The 18,148-nt window shown below is 42.0% G+C and overlaps 1 protein-coding gene across 1 annotated transcript in view; it reads right to left on the reverse strand.

Moving 5' to 3' along the window:
• Positions 1–11,560, reverse strand: part of ANAPC1 (anaphase promoting complex subunit 1) — a 91,937-nt gene extending 80,377 nt beyond the window's left edge. The window contains exons 1-9 of the mRNA XM_068965177.1: positions 11,348–11,560; positions 10,283–10,444; positions 6,477–6,528; positions 6,164–6,264; positions 5,510–5,592; positions 4,359–4,432; positions 2,372–2,517; positions 1,520–1,740; positions 610–819 (exon numbers count right to left, since the gene is read on the reverse strand). Coding sequence (XP_068821278.1) covers positions 610–819; positions 1,520–1,740; positions 2,372–2,517; positions 4,359–4,432; positions 5,510–5,592; positions 6,164–6,264; positions 6,477–6,528; positions 10,283–10,444; positions 11,348–11,560 — 1,262 coding nt within the window. The remainder of the gene's footprint in view (positions 1–609; positions 820–1,519; positions 1,741–2,371; positions 2,518–4,358; positions 4,433–5,509; positions 5,593–6,163; positions 6,265–6,476; positions 6,529–10,282; positions 10,445–11,347) is intronic.
• Between the last annotated feature and the right edge of the window lie 6,588 nt (positions 11,561–18,148).

Consider the following 18,148-nt stretch of genomic DNA (forward strand, 5'->3'; position numbering starts at 1 on the left):
TCTCCTGATCCCCTCTAACTACTGTGCCCTGTCCACTTACCCACCCGGAAAGTACCCAGTTGTCTTTTCAAAGCCCTGTCTGCAGATCTGCAGTGCCACCACCCTCCAGATGTCTCTTTTTGAGGACAGGGACAGTGACCTGTTTGCTGATAAACCACAGCCACTAACACACACTGGCACTGACTGAATGAATGATTAAAGAGAACATAAAAGGAGGGAGGTCATGTAGAATGGAGGTCTAGTGGTGTTTCACAGAAGAACAGCTGATACTCAACTAACAAAGACAAAACTTAAGAAAAATGCTATAAAACCCCAAGTTGCCTAAACTACACAAGTTAACTGTTTTTCCCTAAAACAGCAAACGCTTCAAATGGGAGAGATTACTACTACAAAGCTAAGGAAGAAACAGCAAATGACAAAGGAATATTTTTATGATCATCTTAATATCACTAATATTCTCTACTGAAACTTAGGTAGCCTTTTATATTTCTATGCATTTCTGTGAGTATTTGTAACTGCTTATAGCAAGAAGCTTAACACAGAATATCAAGTGTTTTCTAAAACTTTTAGCATCATTTTTCTTTCAATATAAAAATATATCCTCCAAACCTTAGGCGAGTAATCGTTTCTGTCCATAAGTGGTCGATACAAAGCTCGGGAACAATGGGCTCTGTTTCTGGTGCAAGAAAGGAGCCATTAGAATTACTACTTGGAGAATGAGAAAAACTGTGTCTCTTTGGAGACTGATTATGGCTTGAAAGGTTGAACCTTTGCACCCCTGAAAAAGAGTATACTCCTAAGGCAGGGGAATGAGCACGACTGCAAAACAAACAGAGAAAAGAGGGCACCATCAGTAATAATGCAGGCTGACACGGTACACTTTCCAACAGAGCTTTCCAAACTCTATGTACTCTCGCAAACATTCAGGCAGAAACCCAGTCAGAAATACAATTAAAAACCAAAAAAAGGAACAGCTACTTACATGGTTTGTTAACATGCTTTATTATATTCTAAAGATTTAGAACTCCTACTGGAGTAACTCTTTTTTTAACTGAAAATCAGTTCATCTTCTGCCTCAGAAAAGGAATCACTTAGATTATTCAACAGAGTCTAAACTATGTTCTTAGGTACTCAGACATACACATATGAACAAAACCCAGATTATATAGATACTAATAAAAACAAAAGCTAAAGCAAACTAAGCCAAAAGAAAATAGTACCAAAATATCTTTAGAATTAATATTCACCAAACTGCTGCCAAGGAGTGGTAACAATGCGGCACTCTTAACAACAAGAATTGGCAGCTTCTAAATATGACTCACTGGCAAGGCAACACAGTAGGCCTGGAATCTTGGTAAAAGCAGCTCAAGGGGCATACTGCTTTTTTTCTAAAAGGTACTCAGGAGCTGTCAAGAGAAATTTTAAATGCTCCCAATCACAACAGAAAGTTTAAAAAGGTTATCTTTTTCTTGAGACTTCTTGTTTAAAACAAGGAAACACGGCCACACTGAAGTCCCACCTGAGAGCTGCCATGTTGGAAATGGAAGGTGAACGGGAGTGCAGGCTGGGCGAGGAGGCGGAGCGGCTCTGGCTGTGGATGGAGGAGTAGTTCTGGAAGGGGGAAGCCACAGGGGAGTCGCCCTTGGAGAGGCTTCTGAGGTGTGCTGTGAGCGAGCTGCTAGTAGCCACGTTCTGGGGGGTGGCCCCCTGTTCAGAGAACTTTAAAACAGCATTGCCTTCCTTAAGTCAAAATGAAGGGGGACGGGGAGATAATAATTAGATTAGAAGGGCATTTTCCTTGCAGGGTAGTTGCCAGTTATTAAAGACAAAACATTTTTTTTCCTAAGATACTCAATTTATTTCACAAATGAGTCTTCTAAAAACATACAAACAAATATCACACGTTAACACACATATATGGAGTCTAGAAAGGTGGTGTGCTGCCGGTGAGTCTATTTACAGGGCAGCAGTGGAGACGCAGGCATGGGACAGACTGCGGACACAGCTGGGGAAGCAGAGGGGGGCGGGTGGAGAGAGGAGCGTGGAACATACACGCTGCCACACGTAAAACAGAGCCAGTGGGGGCTTGCTGTGCGACTCAGGGAGCTCAAACTGGGGCTTTGTGACAACCTAGGGGGTGGGCTGGGGTGGGAGGAGGGAGGCAGGTTCAAGGGGGAGGGGACATACGTATGCCTATGGCTGGTTCATACTGATGTATGGCAGAAACCGAGAGAATACTGTAAAGCAATTATCCTCCAATTAAAAATAAACAAATTTTTAAAATAATTTTTAATGAGTGGTAAAAAAAATATGCAGGTTTTCAGCATTCACTATCTTTTTCTGTTAAGAAGTGACTTGCCTTCACCCTTACCTCTGTTTTGACTCTCCGGAGAGCCCACACAGAATGCAGACCTTGAACAGTGTCATAGGTCATGACAATGGAGGGATCGGTGTGGAGAAAGACAATTTTCATCGCATGATCTACAACATACTGTACCCGTGATGAACCAAAAAGACCTTAAAGATAAAACAGAAATGATCAAGTATAGGACAACGGGCTTCACAAGACTGTTATGAAGTGACTTCTTGCAATTCCTAAAGACACAGAGAAATGAAGGTTAATTAAGGCATAATATCCATTAATCTATTAATATGACATAATTAACTCTCCATTTTTAATACATCTACTTTGGGCATCAATTTCTTCAAACCATATTAAAGGTGAGAATGTTATGAGCTTTTATATCACACACATGTACTTAAATGTTAATGAAGTTAAGCCATTAAATTCATCAACCACAGGTAAAAGGTCCATGATTCCTTTAATGACTGACTTATTCATAAATTTTAATCAACTATTCTGCCAAATTTGACTTCCTTAGTGGTTCTTTTCTTCTGTATGAAATCTGTCCTCTATGGTAACCATTCGAACAGTGCTGAACAATACACTACTGTTTCTGTTTTACTGTAAAGACAGGCAAAAATAAGTTTTTTCCTACTGAGTTCAGCTTTTACATCTATAGCACCACAAACAAGTTCCTATTTCCTTATTTGACAGTTTCCGAAATGTTTTCCTCTCAATTAAAATATTTTAAAAATTTAAAAGAATTGGGTTATAAAATTAAGAAGTACATTATAAAGAAAGAAAAATCACTCATAATTCCACTCAAAATAACTATTACTAAAATATTTAGGCACATTCCTCCTAGTTTTGTTTTCCTATACAAACATATTTTTTGTTTTTACAAAATTAGAATCATATTGCATTTAGTTTTGTACCTTACTTAACACGAATAAGCAATTCCTGAGATTATCAAATATCATTCAAAAACATGAGCAAAAATGGCTGCATACCATTCAACCATTTGCTCTGACATGTGTGCTTAGGTTGTTTGTAGTTGTTAGCAGTATAATATAGAATAATCAACAAACTTTTTCTGTATAAGGCCAAAGAGTAAATAGTTTAGGCTTTGCAGACCACAAACTGACTCGGTAGCATAATTTATTTCGTTTTTTCCTACAACCTTTTTAAAAGGCTGAAATCACTCTTAGCTCATAACGCTTAGGAAAATAAGCTAGATTTATCTGTAGTTTGCCAAGCCCTGATAGAGAAGATAAAAATCTCAGTGGTATTTCAGAAAATATACTTGGGACTATGTCCTTAAAACTGGTTAAAGAACGTAATTTTTTTTTTTAGCCTTGAAGTATCATTACTCATAATAATCTATGTTTGGTCACATTTAAAATTTTAAACTAAGCATCTAGAAATACGTCTAGAAAATATTAAAAAATTGAATCCCAGAAAATTATATTATGAGCAGGGTAAGTGAAATATTAAAATTTACACCATAAAGGTCTAAGGCCCTCCATTTCTTTTTTCCAGAGAAAAGAAACAATTTTAGTTTATCTAAGTACTGTTCATTTATTATTAATTACTGAGAAACAGAGTACAGAGTCATCTACAGGTAAGTCAGAAAATCTATCACTATTCCTGGCTCTATTTTTTTTTTTTTTTAATATTTATTTGATTGTACCAAGTCTTAGTTGCTGCATGTGGGATCTAGTTCCCTGACCAGGAATTGAACTCAGGGCCTCTGCGTTGGGAGTGCGGAGTTTTAGCCACTGGACCACCAGGGACGTCCCCTGGCTCTATTTTTACTAAAAGAAGAGTTGTTTAAAGTCAATACCAGGATATTCAATGAAGTAATTAATATGAATTATTTTCATAATTATTTTTTAATGCTTAAATTATTTTACCTTTATAAAACAAATCAAATTTTCATAACATCCTTTATGTCCTCCCCACTCCCAAACTCAAATAAGAGTCTATGTAAAAGAATTTATAAAAACACACTTACTCCCAGATTTACAAACAAGCGGCGTGATCTCATCCAGCGGATGCAGCATGCTAAACAGAGTGGGCAAGGGCTCCCTAGTGAAGACAAAGGAACAGTCACCAGCCCAGGACAACTCCATCTGTGCACAAATTGTGAACATTCCTGGCAAAGAAATGTCTTCTGCAGACTACACTCTCAAAGAGCAACCCCCTAAACTCTGACATACCGTTTTTCACAGTATCTTTGGTTTTCTTTCTAGAAATCTCTCTTATGCACAGTAAGTCTACACACACACACACACACACACACACACACACATACACACACACACAGAGCACAAACTCAGTGTAGCCCAGGGAGGACCCGCAAGCAGCTGTCACCGCCTTACAGAACCAACCGAGAGAGGGACGTAAGGCAGTCATTTTTTAAAAACACTTTTCTTAGTGGCACTGTGTCTCTGACAGCTAGCAAACAAATTTAGTCCCCTAGACCTATTTACAAAGGCATGTACTTTAAAAAAGGAAGAATAAATGCTTCAAGTAAATTAAATAGCTGCTTTTTAAGGAGTGACTGGAAAAAAAGGAAAAAAACAGACCTTCTATCTGAACACAGAAAGAGATCACAATCTGTAAGCAATCTTCTTCAAACTCAGTATCTACTCCTTGCAACACACTGACAGGTGACTGATGTTCCTGCCCTTCTGCGAGCTGAGAGCTGATTAGGGAGACAAACTAAACACATTACCACTTACTACACACCTAAGACTAGGAAGCTCTATGTCAAAGATTATATACATCAGCTCGTTAAAACTCTGCACAAAACCTAGGAAGTGAAGACATTCTTCCTTTAACAGGTAAGGAAACTAATGCCGAAGCTAATGATTTGCCCTAAGTAACATGATGGAAAAAAGTGGCAGAGCTAAGAACTGAGTCTTACTATCTTTAAGCCAAGAGTTTGCTCAGTTTCACTACCTGGGGGCAAAAAGCTGAGATAATTAAGTGCCAAGAGAGAAGTGCCAATAGAACTCGTAAGTGTACAATGATGAGCTGAGAGAAACGGCATCTATCTGCACTGACAGCATGGAAATTATCATCATCCCAAACTTTTGGGTAAGCAATTTTACCTAAGAACTGGCAGAAAAAGCCTAAGGAATCATATTCTGACCTGCATACCTGGGTGAGCCTGGAGGAACCTCACACGAAGAGCTGCTTCGTTCAAACAGCAATCCATACTTGGTGGGCCAAACATTTGCAACCTATTTGGTAAATGGGTAAGGAAAAACAGAAGTAAAAGAAACAACTCTTCATAATATGTTTTTATGAAACAATATAGAACATTAGATTTTTCTTCCAACATAAGAGCTTTGCAGACTAACAATCTATAATTCTAACAAGGATATCTAAGAGAAAATCAAATATAAGGAAGAGAAGTTTGAGCTAATATTCCCACCAGTGGCTAATATCAGTACTAAAATGTGATTATAGTGTAACGACTGCATCAGGGCATGAAAAAAGAAGATGAGAAACAGGAAAAAATCTAATACTGCTCAAGCGGTTGAGTATAACCAAAGTGATTTCTTACATATGTCACTTAAACTGAAAACAAAAGAAATTCCCAAAAAAGATTTCACAATTCACGTCACTAGGTCATTTACTCTTTAGGCAAAGGATGGAAATGGCAAGCAATTACAGCTGCTAAAATTTAGCTGTTTTATTTCAGTAAAAATAACATTTGTGATTATATGACGTGAGAGTAGTAGTACTTCTGAAATCAATTAATTCAAGAATAATCTCCAATAGAACACAAAAAGACTGAAACAGACTTACCTGAAAAGGTAAAGAAGCTATGTAATCCTTTCCTTCTATGCTATGCACGTTGATACATGAGCTTTGCAAGATACATATGCATTTTTCCACTTCATCACTACCTGAAAAGGGAGTACAAGATAACATGCATTTTTTTTCAATAAAGATTCCCAAATACAAGCTACAATTTCCAACAGCACAAATTCTTTAATGAACAACATAAAAATGCTCAAGTTAAGCCACTATTATTAGTGGCTACTTATTTTGACTGAAAAAAAAATAAGATAAACATTTGGAATCATAAGATCAAATAAAATTTCAAAAAGAAACTTACTGTAGTCCTTATCAGACTTATCCTGTGATATAATGAAGTCACACCACAATGCCTAAAATCAAAACAAAATGCTTACTTAAGAAAATGGTATCTAAATAATAACTCATGAATTAATAATATCTAAAAGTGTCACATACATAACTGTCCCACCTTATTAGCTCAACACATACATATGGGAATAAGGAAAAATTAGATAAAATTAGACTAATGATAACTATTTTCAGATAAACTATGTCTGCTAGTAAGTTTTACAAAGAGAAAAGGGAAGACAAAAATCAACAAACCTACTAGATAGAAGCTTTGAAGCAGAAGTGAATGCAAATAGAGATTCAACCTATAGTAAACCCTGTATCCTATACAAAGCTAAAGATTATTGTAAAAGCTGAAAACTGCCAAGCTGTTTCATAATCTCCAGACTGACCTAATGATCTTATCACTCTCTGACACACCTAGAAATACCTCCTTAAACGTTCATTTTAAAAATATGCATGTGTGTGTACGTATATACCAGGAAAACTTTTAAAAACCATTAACCTTTAACTGGCATGCTTGACAATCACACTGAAATTATCTAAAGAACGCTGGACTGGAAGAAACACAAGCTGGAATCAAGACTGCTGGGAGAAATATCAATAACCTCAGATATGCAGATGACAGCACCCTTATGGCAGAAAGTGAAGAACTATAAGAGCCTCTTGATGAAAGTGAAAGAGGAGAGTGAAAAAGTTGACTTAAGGCTCAACATTCAGAAAATGAAGATCATGGCATCTGGTCCCATCACTTCATGGGAAATAGACGGGGAAACAGTGGAAACAGTGTCAGACTTTATTTTGGGGGGCTCCAAAATCACTGCAGATGGTGATTGCAGCCATGAAATTAAAAGACGCTTACTCCTTGGAAGAAAAGTTATGACCAACCTAGATAGCATATTCAAAAGCAGAGACATTACTTTGCCCACTAAGGCCCATCTCGTCAAGGCTATAGTTTTTCCAGTGGTCATGTATGGATGTGAGAGTTGGACTGTGAAGAAAGCTGAGGGCCAAAGAATTGATGCTTTTGAACTGTGGTGTTGGAAAAGACTCTTCAGAGTCCCTTGGACTGCAAGGAGATTCAACCAGTCCATCCTAAGGGAGATCAGTCCTGGGTGTTCATTGGAAGGAATGATGCTGAAGCTGAACTCCAGTACTTTGGCCACCTGATGCGAAGAACTGACTCATTGGAAAAGACCCTGATGCTGGGAGGGATTGAGGGCAGGAGGAGAAGGGGACGACAGAGGATGAGATGGTTGGATGGCAACACCGACTCGATGGACATGAGTTTGGGTGAACTCCGGGAGTTGGTGATGGGCAGGGAGGCCTGGCGTGCTGTGATTCATGGGGTCGCAAAGAGTCGGACACGACTGAGTGACTGAACTGTGTCTTGATATATAAAGCGCCTTTCTTGTAAGTAGAACACAATTGGATACTGTTTTTTTAACTGCTGCCTTTTAATTAGGGCAGATAAACATGTATGGTAGATAAGTCATGTATGGATGTGAGAGATCACTGGCTTCAACACTCCTATACAGAAATGCTTTCACACATCATTTAAAATTTGGGAATAATTCACTTTATCCTTCCTAATAAACTGTTATAAGAGTACAATACTCATCATAAAATAGTTAACGGGGAAAAAAAGCAGTGGTAAGTGATATGATTTCAGTGTTTACAAATGAGGAACTTCACATGAATAAAAAGACTCTAAAACCTTCTGTCAATAGGCTAACAATTAATTCAACCATCAAAAATGCTTTCATTTTGCCCCCAACTTGATCCTGAAATCTTTCAACAAGAAAAGCTGAAACGGTACAGTGAACATCTGTCTCACCTAAATCTGACGGTTATTACTAACCTTTTGCGTGTCTGTTCATGTGTGCACTCCTATACATGAGGATGTGGGGAGCGGGGAGGTGCTGTTTGAAAACTGCACACATCATCACTTCACCCCTAAACCTGTCCTCATGTATTTCCACCTCATCGTCTATTTCCTAAAACTGAAGACGTATTCCTATTAAACCTACAGGCTTAACCTATAAACCGTCATACCACTTGAGGAAAAAAATGCAACTTTCCACTAGCACCTGATATTTCAGATTTTCTCAAGAACGTATTTTTTTTAATATAAATGTATTTCTTTTAATTGGAGGCTAATTACTTAACACTGTAGCGGGTCTGCCATACACTGGCACGGGTCCGCCACAGGTGTGGCTGTGCCCCCATCCTGACCCCTCCCACCACCCTCCCCATCCCATACTTCTTAACACTGTAGCGGGTCTGCCATACACCGGCACGGGTCCGCCACGGGTGTGGCTGTGCCCCCATCCTGACCCCTCCCACCACCCTCCCCATCCCATACTTCTTAACACTGTAGCAGGTCTGCCATACACTGGCACGGGTCCGCCACGGGTGTGGCTGTGCCCCCATCCTGACCCCTCCCACCGCCCCCCACAGCCCGTCCCTCACGGTCGCCCTAGTGCTCCGGCCCCAGCTGGTTCTCAGACCAAGAATCAAAGTTCATTTAGGGACTTTCAAAAAATACTGCATTTGGTGATGTCCTTTTAGTCTCTTCTAACCTAGAACAGCCCCCATCTTTCTTTCCTGCTCCTTGACTAACTTTTTAAAGAGGCCAGAATGTAGACTGTTCCATATTCTGAATTCATACAATTGTTTTCATGTAGTATTTTTTTTTCCATTTTTAATTATGGAAAATTTCAAATACAAAGTAAACAGAATAACATAATGAATACTCATTAGCCAATAATTATTAACCTCTGGCCATTTTTGATTCATCTGTACCTCCAACCCATGCCTCATCTCACGATACTTTAAAAATTTACCCTCTAGTCCCCATACTTTCTATAACTGGAAGGTTGAACTAGATGCTCACATTATATAATCTGGGGAAGAAAACTGAGAGGATGACAACATATACTGCATTGTAGCTGGAGTATAGTACGCCTTTGTCCCACTATTAATGATGGCAAAGAATCACCTGGTGGAAATGGAGACCAACAGATATCTCTAAAATAGAGATACATCTGCTTCTTTATATTAGCAAGTAATCCAGAGTGATACCCTGGTGCACGGTAATGTCTTTTCACCCAAGAGTGTTACTATTCATTAATAATCCTTTTCTGAATCAATCACTACACTGGAGGTTACAAAATGATGATTTTTTTTTAACTCTATCCTTCCATTTTTATTAGCTGGCACTCTTTCACAAATAAGGGAGATAAACTGCATGTCTTCCTAAAAAGGAAGGGCAAACACCTAATTCCTTCTCTTTAATTACCAATTATCAGAACAGACATAGGGGTAATATCTAACTGCAATGAGAGCAAGTAGGTTTTTCTCTCTCTGATTATCACTAGGAAGTACATATTATTGAATACCTGCAATCAATTATAATCATTGTGTGTTAAAGTATTCTTTGTACCCTCAATGTCTTAGAAATTTTTGGAGAATAATGAATCTTATCACTCAAGAACAGTGTTTAAAGACTCATTAAGCTGACAAGTTCAGTCGCTCAGTCGTGTCTGACTCTTTGCGACCCCATGGACTGGAGCACACGAAAAAGGATAGTGGAAAAAACTGACTGACAAAGGGTAGTGTAAAAAGAAGTGATGATATAGAAAACAAATGAAACTTTTAAAATGTACACCCAGCTGCTGGGATCACTGTACTGTTTTTATTATTTCTGTTAAATTTTAGAACAAACATTGTTTTTAAGTGATAAATAATCAAATGCTAAAATTCAAATCAACTCACCTGTTGAACAGGACTGTCAACTGTAAACGCTTTATAAACAGCCAGTGCCTGGCTTTTACTTCCTTTGCTCCAGATAACCATGTTTCCAGCCATGTAGAGCTCCTCATCGTAATCCACTTCTTCTCCAATTTCACTGACACCTTTCCTTAACTGCCAGCTCTCCTTAAAAGTCAATACATGCAAGACATGTTTAAGCACTTTTTCAATAGGGGCAAGATTTACTAATTAAATCAAATAACTATCCAGATACAAGTCTCCTACTGTCTCTTTGCCTGTGGAGTAAGACACAATCCAAGCCCAACTTTTAGAAACTCAGCACCATTGATTAACAAAGTGGGCTGCCTGGGTTTGTGCACTATGTATCTCACAGGATGTTTCATGTTATACTATCGTATCATGTGTCCAAAACATAAACATGTCTGCAGATCCCAAAATGAAACCAGCATGCTAAAAAGGTATATTAAGTATAGGGAGAAGTGACGGAGACGGGCAGTGAGGTGCGCGTGGGAATCACTGGGGGAGTTCATCCACAGGGCAGATCTCCCCGCTTCACAGCTACATTCAACTTCTGTCCCTGGGCATTAAAATTAACTGGGAGAAAGAAAGGTTTAGATCGCTAACTACAAAGACTTCCCTCTCCCTGAGATTGTGGTATCCCAAGTGGAATAAGGTGGGAAGACTGATTTTCTGACACGCTAACATCTCATTCCCCTATTTAAGAACTAGGGCAAACTTGTAAGCTTTTTCTGCAGCAAGGACCATTTCTAACTCTACCATCTAATCAAACAACATGATATCTGGTCCCCACATACTAAGTGAAAAGAAAGAGGTTTAGAATGGACCACAATCATAATACTTACTATAAAACCATGAGTTACATGTCTAAATAAATGGTTATGGCACCATAATACAATGAAGTCATTATTTTAGTCTTGACTGAAATTACCAAATCTTAACCACTACCCTAGAAATACCATTATACTCAGTGGCAGGTAGTCTTAAATTACAAGTAGATCGCAACATTCTATGTTTCAAAAATATTATGGGAAAGAAACTTAATGGAACCTTCTGTTTCTCATGGATGGTGACCTCCTGAAGGGATCCCACTAGGCCAGCAGCACCGTCAGAAGACCATAACTCGGAGGCCGGCTGAAGCTGGCGAAGCTGGAGGTTCAGAGCATTAGGGTGATGCTTGCAGTGGTCTCGGCCAAAAGGAACAAATTCCTGCAAATCCCCGGCTGCAATCATTGTTGCCCTTTCTTCATAGAAGTTCGACATGGGTTCCAAATATCAACATTATTTCTGTATGAATTCAAACACATTGTAGTCAGCTTCTGGAGTCCAAACCAGAATAAAATGTCATAAAAGTTTACAGAAGAGCGATTAATCCTTAGATGAGTGTCAAATAGTCCTACTGTAAGTGTACAGGTCGTTCCAGACCTGCCTCTCAGGTGATCAGTCATTGGCACATTTTAGTTGGGCCCACAGAAGGTTAGCGCTGAAGGCCACCACCAGGCTGAAGTGAGCACTATGTCCCACAACACCTTTCCCGTGTTTCATACTACACACTAGCTTTTCCACATTTCACACATGAAGCATTCAGACAAGTTGCACTTTATAGTCCCATGACTATAACACAACACTATAACATTCTTAACATTAAAGGTCATTTCTGTTCATTCTGCTGAAACCTAATTTGAAAAACACACTTCAAGGATCACTGGCATGTTGGAATGAAACAAACCAAAAACCCAAAACCTCATATTACTTCTAATTGATCGTAAGTTGAACTACTCCTTTCAGCTGACCAATCCACAAGTGAAAGTGAAAGTCACTCAGTCGGGTTCGACTCTTTGTGACCCACGGACTGTAAAGTCCATGGAATTCTCCAAGCCAAAATACTGCAGTAGGTAGCCATTCCCTTCTCCAGGGGATCTTCTCAACCCAGGGACTGAACCCAGGTCTCTTGTACTGCAGGTGGATTCTTTACAGTGTGAGCCACCAGGGAAGCCTGATCAATCCACAAAAGACCTACTAAACTGTCAAATGTCACCAATAGTTATGACACCCCAGGCGACCAGAACATATAACTACAATCAATTCCAATTTGAGGGCCAAACAAAGGAAACCAAGGCATGAAGAACTCTGGCCATGGGACAGCCATACTTGTACCAAATTTACGAGTCTTAGTTTTTAATTAATACAATCTATTTAGAGTACAGCTCATCACCATAAACATGTGGATGAGCTGTGGGTGGAAACATGCTCCTTTACTTCCAAAACATTTCTACATACAGTAAGGGACAGCCAGTAAGATTCACTGTATGATATCTCAGTAGATAAGGTAGTTATCTCTCCAAGTCAATACCTATCCTAAAAACGGATTTTGTGGCATGTCTAAGCTGAAATCCTCAAACACATATGTCAAAACCAACATTTAACCATAGTACCATAAACAGTGTTTGGAACAGCACTCACAATTAAAAGTTTAACTATATTTGACTTATCTCTCATCCCATCTGAGGTCTTTTTGGCATCAATAGGGTTTTTTTCCCTGCACTATCTCAAAGCCCCTGTAATTTTTATGCAGCTCTTCCAGGGTCAAAGTTATTTTGCTGTGAGCTAAATGCTATTCCTGACACAACTGTACATCATAATCAAAACACTTACCTTTCTCCGCTAAAATTCAGAACTGAGAAGACTTGAACTTGGGATATAACTGAAATAGTACCTTATAAAACTTACAAGAAAACAACAAAATTCATTTGGTCTTCCTATCAACAGAATAACAAACAGTAAAGAACTGACTGGAGAGTTTATCCTACTTCAGTTGTGCAATTTTGGAACGTTATTCTATTAAAACTTAGAAAATTACAAAACTATTAATTATAGAGTTATTTTCACAGTACTATATTTTTGTACTATTTACGAGAACATATTTAATACTTTTGCAATCTCCTCAATTTTTTACGTGTTTTTACTTATCAGGGGGCAACATAAAGAGCTACAGATGAAAGTACTGTATTAAACTGATACGCTATAAATCAAGATATCAGCCTTGCTTAATAGCAACAAAAACTACCCTGCCAGAAGTAACCACAAAGTTGCTTCAAGAGTAAATTCGACTAAATCCAAGTGCTCACACAAGGCAACTTGAGCCTCTGCAAAAAAGGAGAGCTTGCCCGGCCCCTCTAGAGTCAGGAGAATCCATCAGGCTAAGAGCTTGAGCCTCAGAACTTCGTTTAAGAGGGGCAAGGGGCCGACATGGAAGTTGAGACCCCCATGGAAGCTGAGACCCCTTTCGCGCTGAGCTCAGGAAGGAAGCCGGCGCGGAGCGTAACAGGGAGATGCTCCCCGGAAAGCCCAGCCCGCAAACTGGGGTGCCCATGGCTCCAGCGCGCGCTCCGGGCCCGTCCCGGGCTCCCAGCCCTCCCGATCAGCGAGCGGGTAGGCCTGGGGGCGAGTGTCAGGACTGCGGGACACGCGACGAGCCCCCAGGCGCGGCGGACCCGGGACCACACCTGTGTGACTCGGGACGCGTCAGGCGCGGCGAGCCCCGGCTGCTCCCCGGAGGCGAGGGGACCGACAGGGCCCGAGAGTAGCGGCGGGGATGGTCACGGTGACTCCTCGGCCCCTGCAGCTTCTCATTCCCTCTCCCTCCCCTGTTCCGGAGGAAGGCTGGGCAGCAGCTGAGGACACGACTGCTAACAACAGGAAGGCGTGCGGGAGAACCTCTCACCCCAGACGTTCAAACGGTCGCGTCCATCTTGGCTTTCCCGTCGTGCCTGGCGCCGGGGTGGGGCTTCGGCCGGAGCGCGGCGAGCCCGCGGCTGAAGCGCCTGCGCAGTTGCGGGAAGGATGCTTTGGGCTGAAGTTGCTGGGTTCTTGGAGCTTCTTTTCCCGAAGGCTCTGTGGCCGAAGAATCCGCCTAGAATGCAGGAAACACAGGAGATACGGGTGCGATCCCTGGCTCGGGAAGATCCCTGGAGAAGGAAATGGCAACCCACCCCAGTGTTCTTGCCTGGAAAATCTATGGACAGAGGACTCTGGCAGGCTGCAATCCATGGGGTCGCAAAGAGTCGGACGCGACTGAAGGAGTAAGCAAGGGCACCTTCTGTAGCGTAGCCGCCGTGACCCAAAGCAAGACTACCTCTGCTGGGGTCTGTGCTGGAATAGGACCTTCCTGGTGTCCAGGTCGCCACGTCGTGTCAGTATGAACCTGACCTGCCTCCTAACTGTGAATAACATTTTCTGGCCAGTTTCCCTCTCTTCTCCTGACCCCCGAATGGGAGGTATATGCCTCCAGGCTTGAGGAAGGGTGGGGAATCTACTGATTTTTCCCTCTACCAGTGCACTTTAACCTTTCCGACGTCTGGACCCTTTGAAAAGTTGATGAAAATTATGGTTGTTCTGCAATTTATGGGGTCTCAAAGAGTCGGACACGACTGAGCGACTGAACTGATGGTTGTTCAAGCATTCAGTCTATCCAACTCTTTGCGACCCCACAGACTGCAGCAGGCCGCGCTTCCCGATCCGTCACCATCTCCTGGAGCTTGCTCAAACTCGTGTCCATTGAGTCGGTGATGCCATCCAACCATTTCCTCCTCGGTTATCCCCTTCTCCAGAGGTCCTCAATGAAAACATTGCTCCTAATATCTGAGCTCCACAGAACTTCACCAAGCGATTCGTAGGCCCAAGTTAAAAACTTCTGCTTCACCCCTTCCTCCCCGTCTGTGGAATCAACTGTAGAATATCAGGCTTGTGAAAACAACAACTTTTTTGAGCTGTAATCTCACTGTGTGGCGTTGCTAGGTTTAAAGGACTAATAGGCCTAAGAAGTTAAGTCACTCGCTCTGTCGTGTCTAACTCTTTGCGACTCCGTGGACTGTAGCCCACCAGGCTCCTCTGTCCATGGCAAGAATACTAGAGTGGGTTGCCATTTCCTTCTCCAGGGGATCTTCCTGACCCAGGGATTGAACCCAGGTCTCCCGCATTGCAGGCAGAGGCTTTAACCTCTGAGCCACCAGGGAAGCCCCAATAGGCCTGAGAAGTAAAGTTCAAATACTTTATGCAGAAATATAAAGTTGCCTGAAACTTCTGTGTCTTCACTAAAATTCTCTACTTAGTTTCCAGACACACCTCAACCTTGGGGCCTTGGTATATTGGTTCATTCTCATCTCTTTATTTGAAATGTCGACCTTTAGAGTTTAGTTCAAATGCCTTTTTTCAGAAGGCTTTACTCCAACAGGAAGTCTCTGAGTGCCACCATCTCCTATTGTCTCACCTCAACCACCACCATGGCCTGATTCTACATGAGCCCTATTTCCACCAGCCCTGTGGTCCCCGCCACCAGTCACAAGGCCTTCTACCCTGGCTTCACTGTGTCATCAGGCCAAAGTCACACTCCCTGGGGCACTGGATTCTCCTGCCTGCCAGACTTGGAGGAAGTGCCTCCTCACAAGGTGTGTGAGTTGTCTTCTGAAGGGGCTAAAGACATAAACCCGAAAGTGTAGAGAGCAAATTTAGCGTGTCACCGCTGGTCACTCAGTCATGTCCAAGTCTTTGCAGCCCCATAAGCTGTATTCCGCCACACTCCTCTGTCCTTGGGATTTCCCAGGCAAGAACACTGGAGCGGGTAGCCATTCCCTTCTCCAGGGGATCTTCCCCACCCAGGGATGGAACCCAGGTCTCCTGCACAGCAGGCAGATTCTTCACCGTCTGAGCCACCAGAGAGCAAATCTTGATCAGCAGAAAGAAGGCAGGTGGGAACCACAGAAGTGGACGCCCTCCTTTTCCCTCTGCCAGCCTATTCTACAGCATGGCCTCTCTGCACAGCCTGCCAGGAGACGTCCTGTGGCCAAGCAGGCACGCCTGCCAAGCAGTCAGCTGAGTTTTTGGCAGTGGCCAATGCAGGGCTTCTTATCCGTCCCTGCTCCATTTTCCCTTGCCTTTATTCTCTCTCTCCTGGGTTAAAGCATCAGCAGTCATCAAATTTGCCTCCAGCTCTAGTTTTTAGGGAACACAGTCCACAAAGAGTGTCCTATGCTGCTTATTGTCCAGTCTATGAATACAGTCACTGAAAGGATTCACCCAGCTCTTCCCCCTGAGTGTTCCCTGGTCTGCTTGTAAATTCTCCTCAAGATTCCTCTCCATGGCCTCAGCCTATGATGTTTTCTCAGGACTAGAGTTTCCTAAAACACAGGACTTTCCATTTAATTTAAGGAACGGTGCCTTAAAAAAAAAAAAAAATTTAGTTCTTTGAAGGATTTCTGTTTGTTTGTTTGCCGCACCACATAGCATGCAGGATCTTAGTTCCCTGACCAGGGATGAACCCGTGCCCCCCAACAGTGAAAGTCTTAACCACTGGACTGCCCGCGGAGTCTCTAGAGGGACATCTTTAAACAGCACCATCCCTTTTCTGAGTCTGACCATTTTACTTCCAGTATGGGTGGCTCATTGCTGTTTTTGTTGTTGTTGTTGTTTTGCCTATGGAGTGAGTTTTCATGGCAAAGAGCTCCCGAAACCACGAGAGGAAACACTTTTATTCCACCATTGTGTTCACAACACTGAATGGTAACTTTTCCTTGTGCCGGAATTAACCTGAGCTATTCTGCTAAAGTTTCTTCATGGCCCTGGCTCCTGGTCAGGGCATGAAGCCTACTGACTAGTAATGTTGATTTGTGGGATCGAAGAGGTCCAGGGAGATTTGTACGAGCTTGTCAGTGCTGTTTATTGAAAACAGTGAGATACAAGGACCTACTATCCAACACGAGGAACTATATCCAATATCTTCTAATGACCTGTAACGGAAAAGAATCTGAAAAAGAATACATGTGCGTGGTTTGTGTATAACTGAATCACTGTGCAGTACATTTGAAACTAACACAACATTGTATATCAACTACAATTTTTAAAAAAATTTAAATAACAAAACAATAAACAATGCGTAACAGGATTTGCACATGGTCTCAGTGAGACCCCAGGGCTTCCCTGGTGGCTAGGATGGTAGAGTCTGCCTGCAGTGCGGGAGACCTGGGTTCAATCCCTGGGTTGGAAGATCCCCTGGAGAAGGAAATGGCAACCCACCCCAGTATTCTTGCCTGGAAAATCTCGTGGGTGGAGGAGCCTGGCAGGCTATATAGTCCGTGGGGTGGCAGAGTCGGACACGACTGAGCGAACATGTCCATCCATCGGTGTGACCCCTAGAGGGCGCTGCTGTTGAAGCCAGTTATGCCTTGGGAGTATGCCTAGGCGACCTGGGGTACGGAAAAATCCTCAGCTGAACTTCTCTTTGGGGCTCCCTGGTTCCGAGGTGTTCCCAGTGGTTCCTGATCCAAGAGACAGAGTGCATCTGGCCACACGTCTTCCAGAAAGGGTGGACAAAGGATTCTGTGCCTGGCCTCTCTGGAATCCTTACGGTAAAACAACCATTAACCGTGATGCATGTTAATTTACTGCTGTTGTGGTATGATGTCCTGTCTCTGTAACAAACTGTAGGAGCTGGAGCTGGTGAATCTTTTTAGCAACTGGATTCCTGTTTAACTGCCACTTAGTTATACCAGTGCACTTATGTTCAATGCAGTATTCCAAATGGATTGCTTCACCTGAAGCATGGCCCCCCAAGAACTTTACACCCGTGCCCCAGCATGCTGCTCAGTACACTGACTGGAGGATCTTCCATGCACCATCTACATTGCCCAAGAAACTATCCGAGACTGTGCTTCCCCTAAGATGTGGGGTGTTCTGAGTGGACCTTCTCACAGGCACCATGTCAGTTCCCCGGCAAACTTCAACAACTTGGCCCTTATATGTATTTCCAACATGTTGCTCAACACATGACATGGGGGAGAAGAAGTCAAGGGGCTT

This window comes from Capricornis sumatraensis, chromosome 1 (genome assembly GCF_032405125.1).
Source record: "Capricornis sumatraensis isolate serow.1 chromosome 1, serow.2, whole genome shotgun sequence".
Lineage (NCBI taxonomy): Eukaryota > Metazoa > Chordata > Mammalia > Artiodactyla > Bovidae > Capricornis > Capricornis sumatraensis.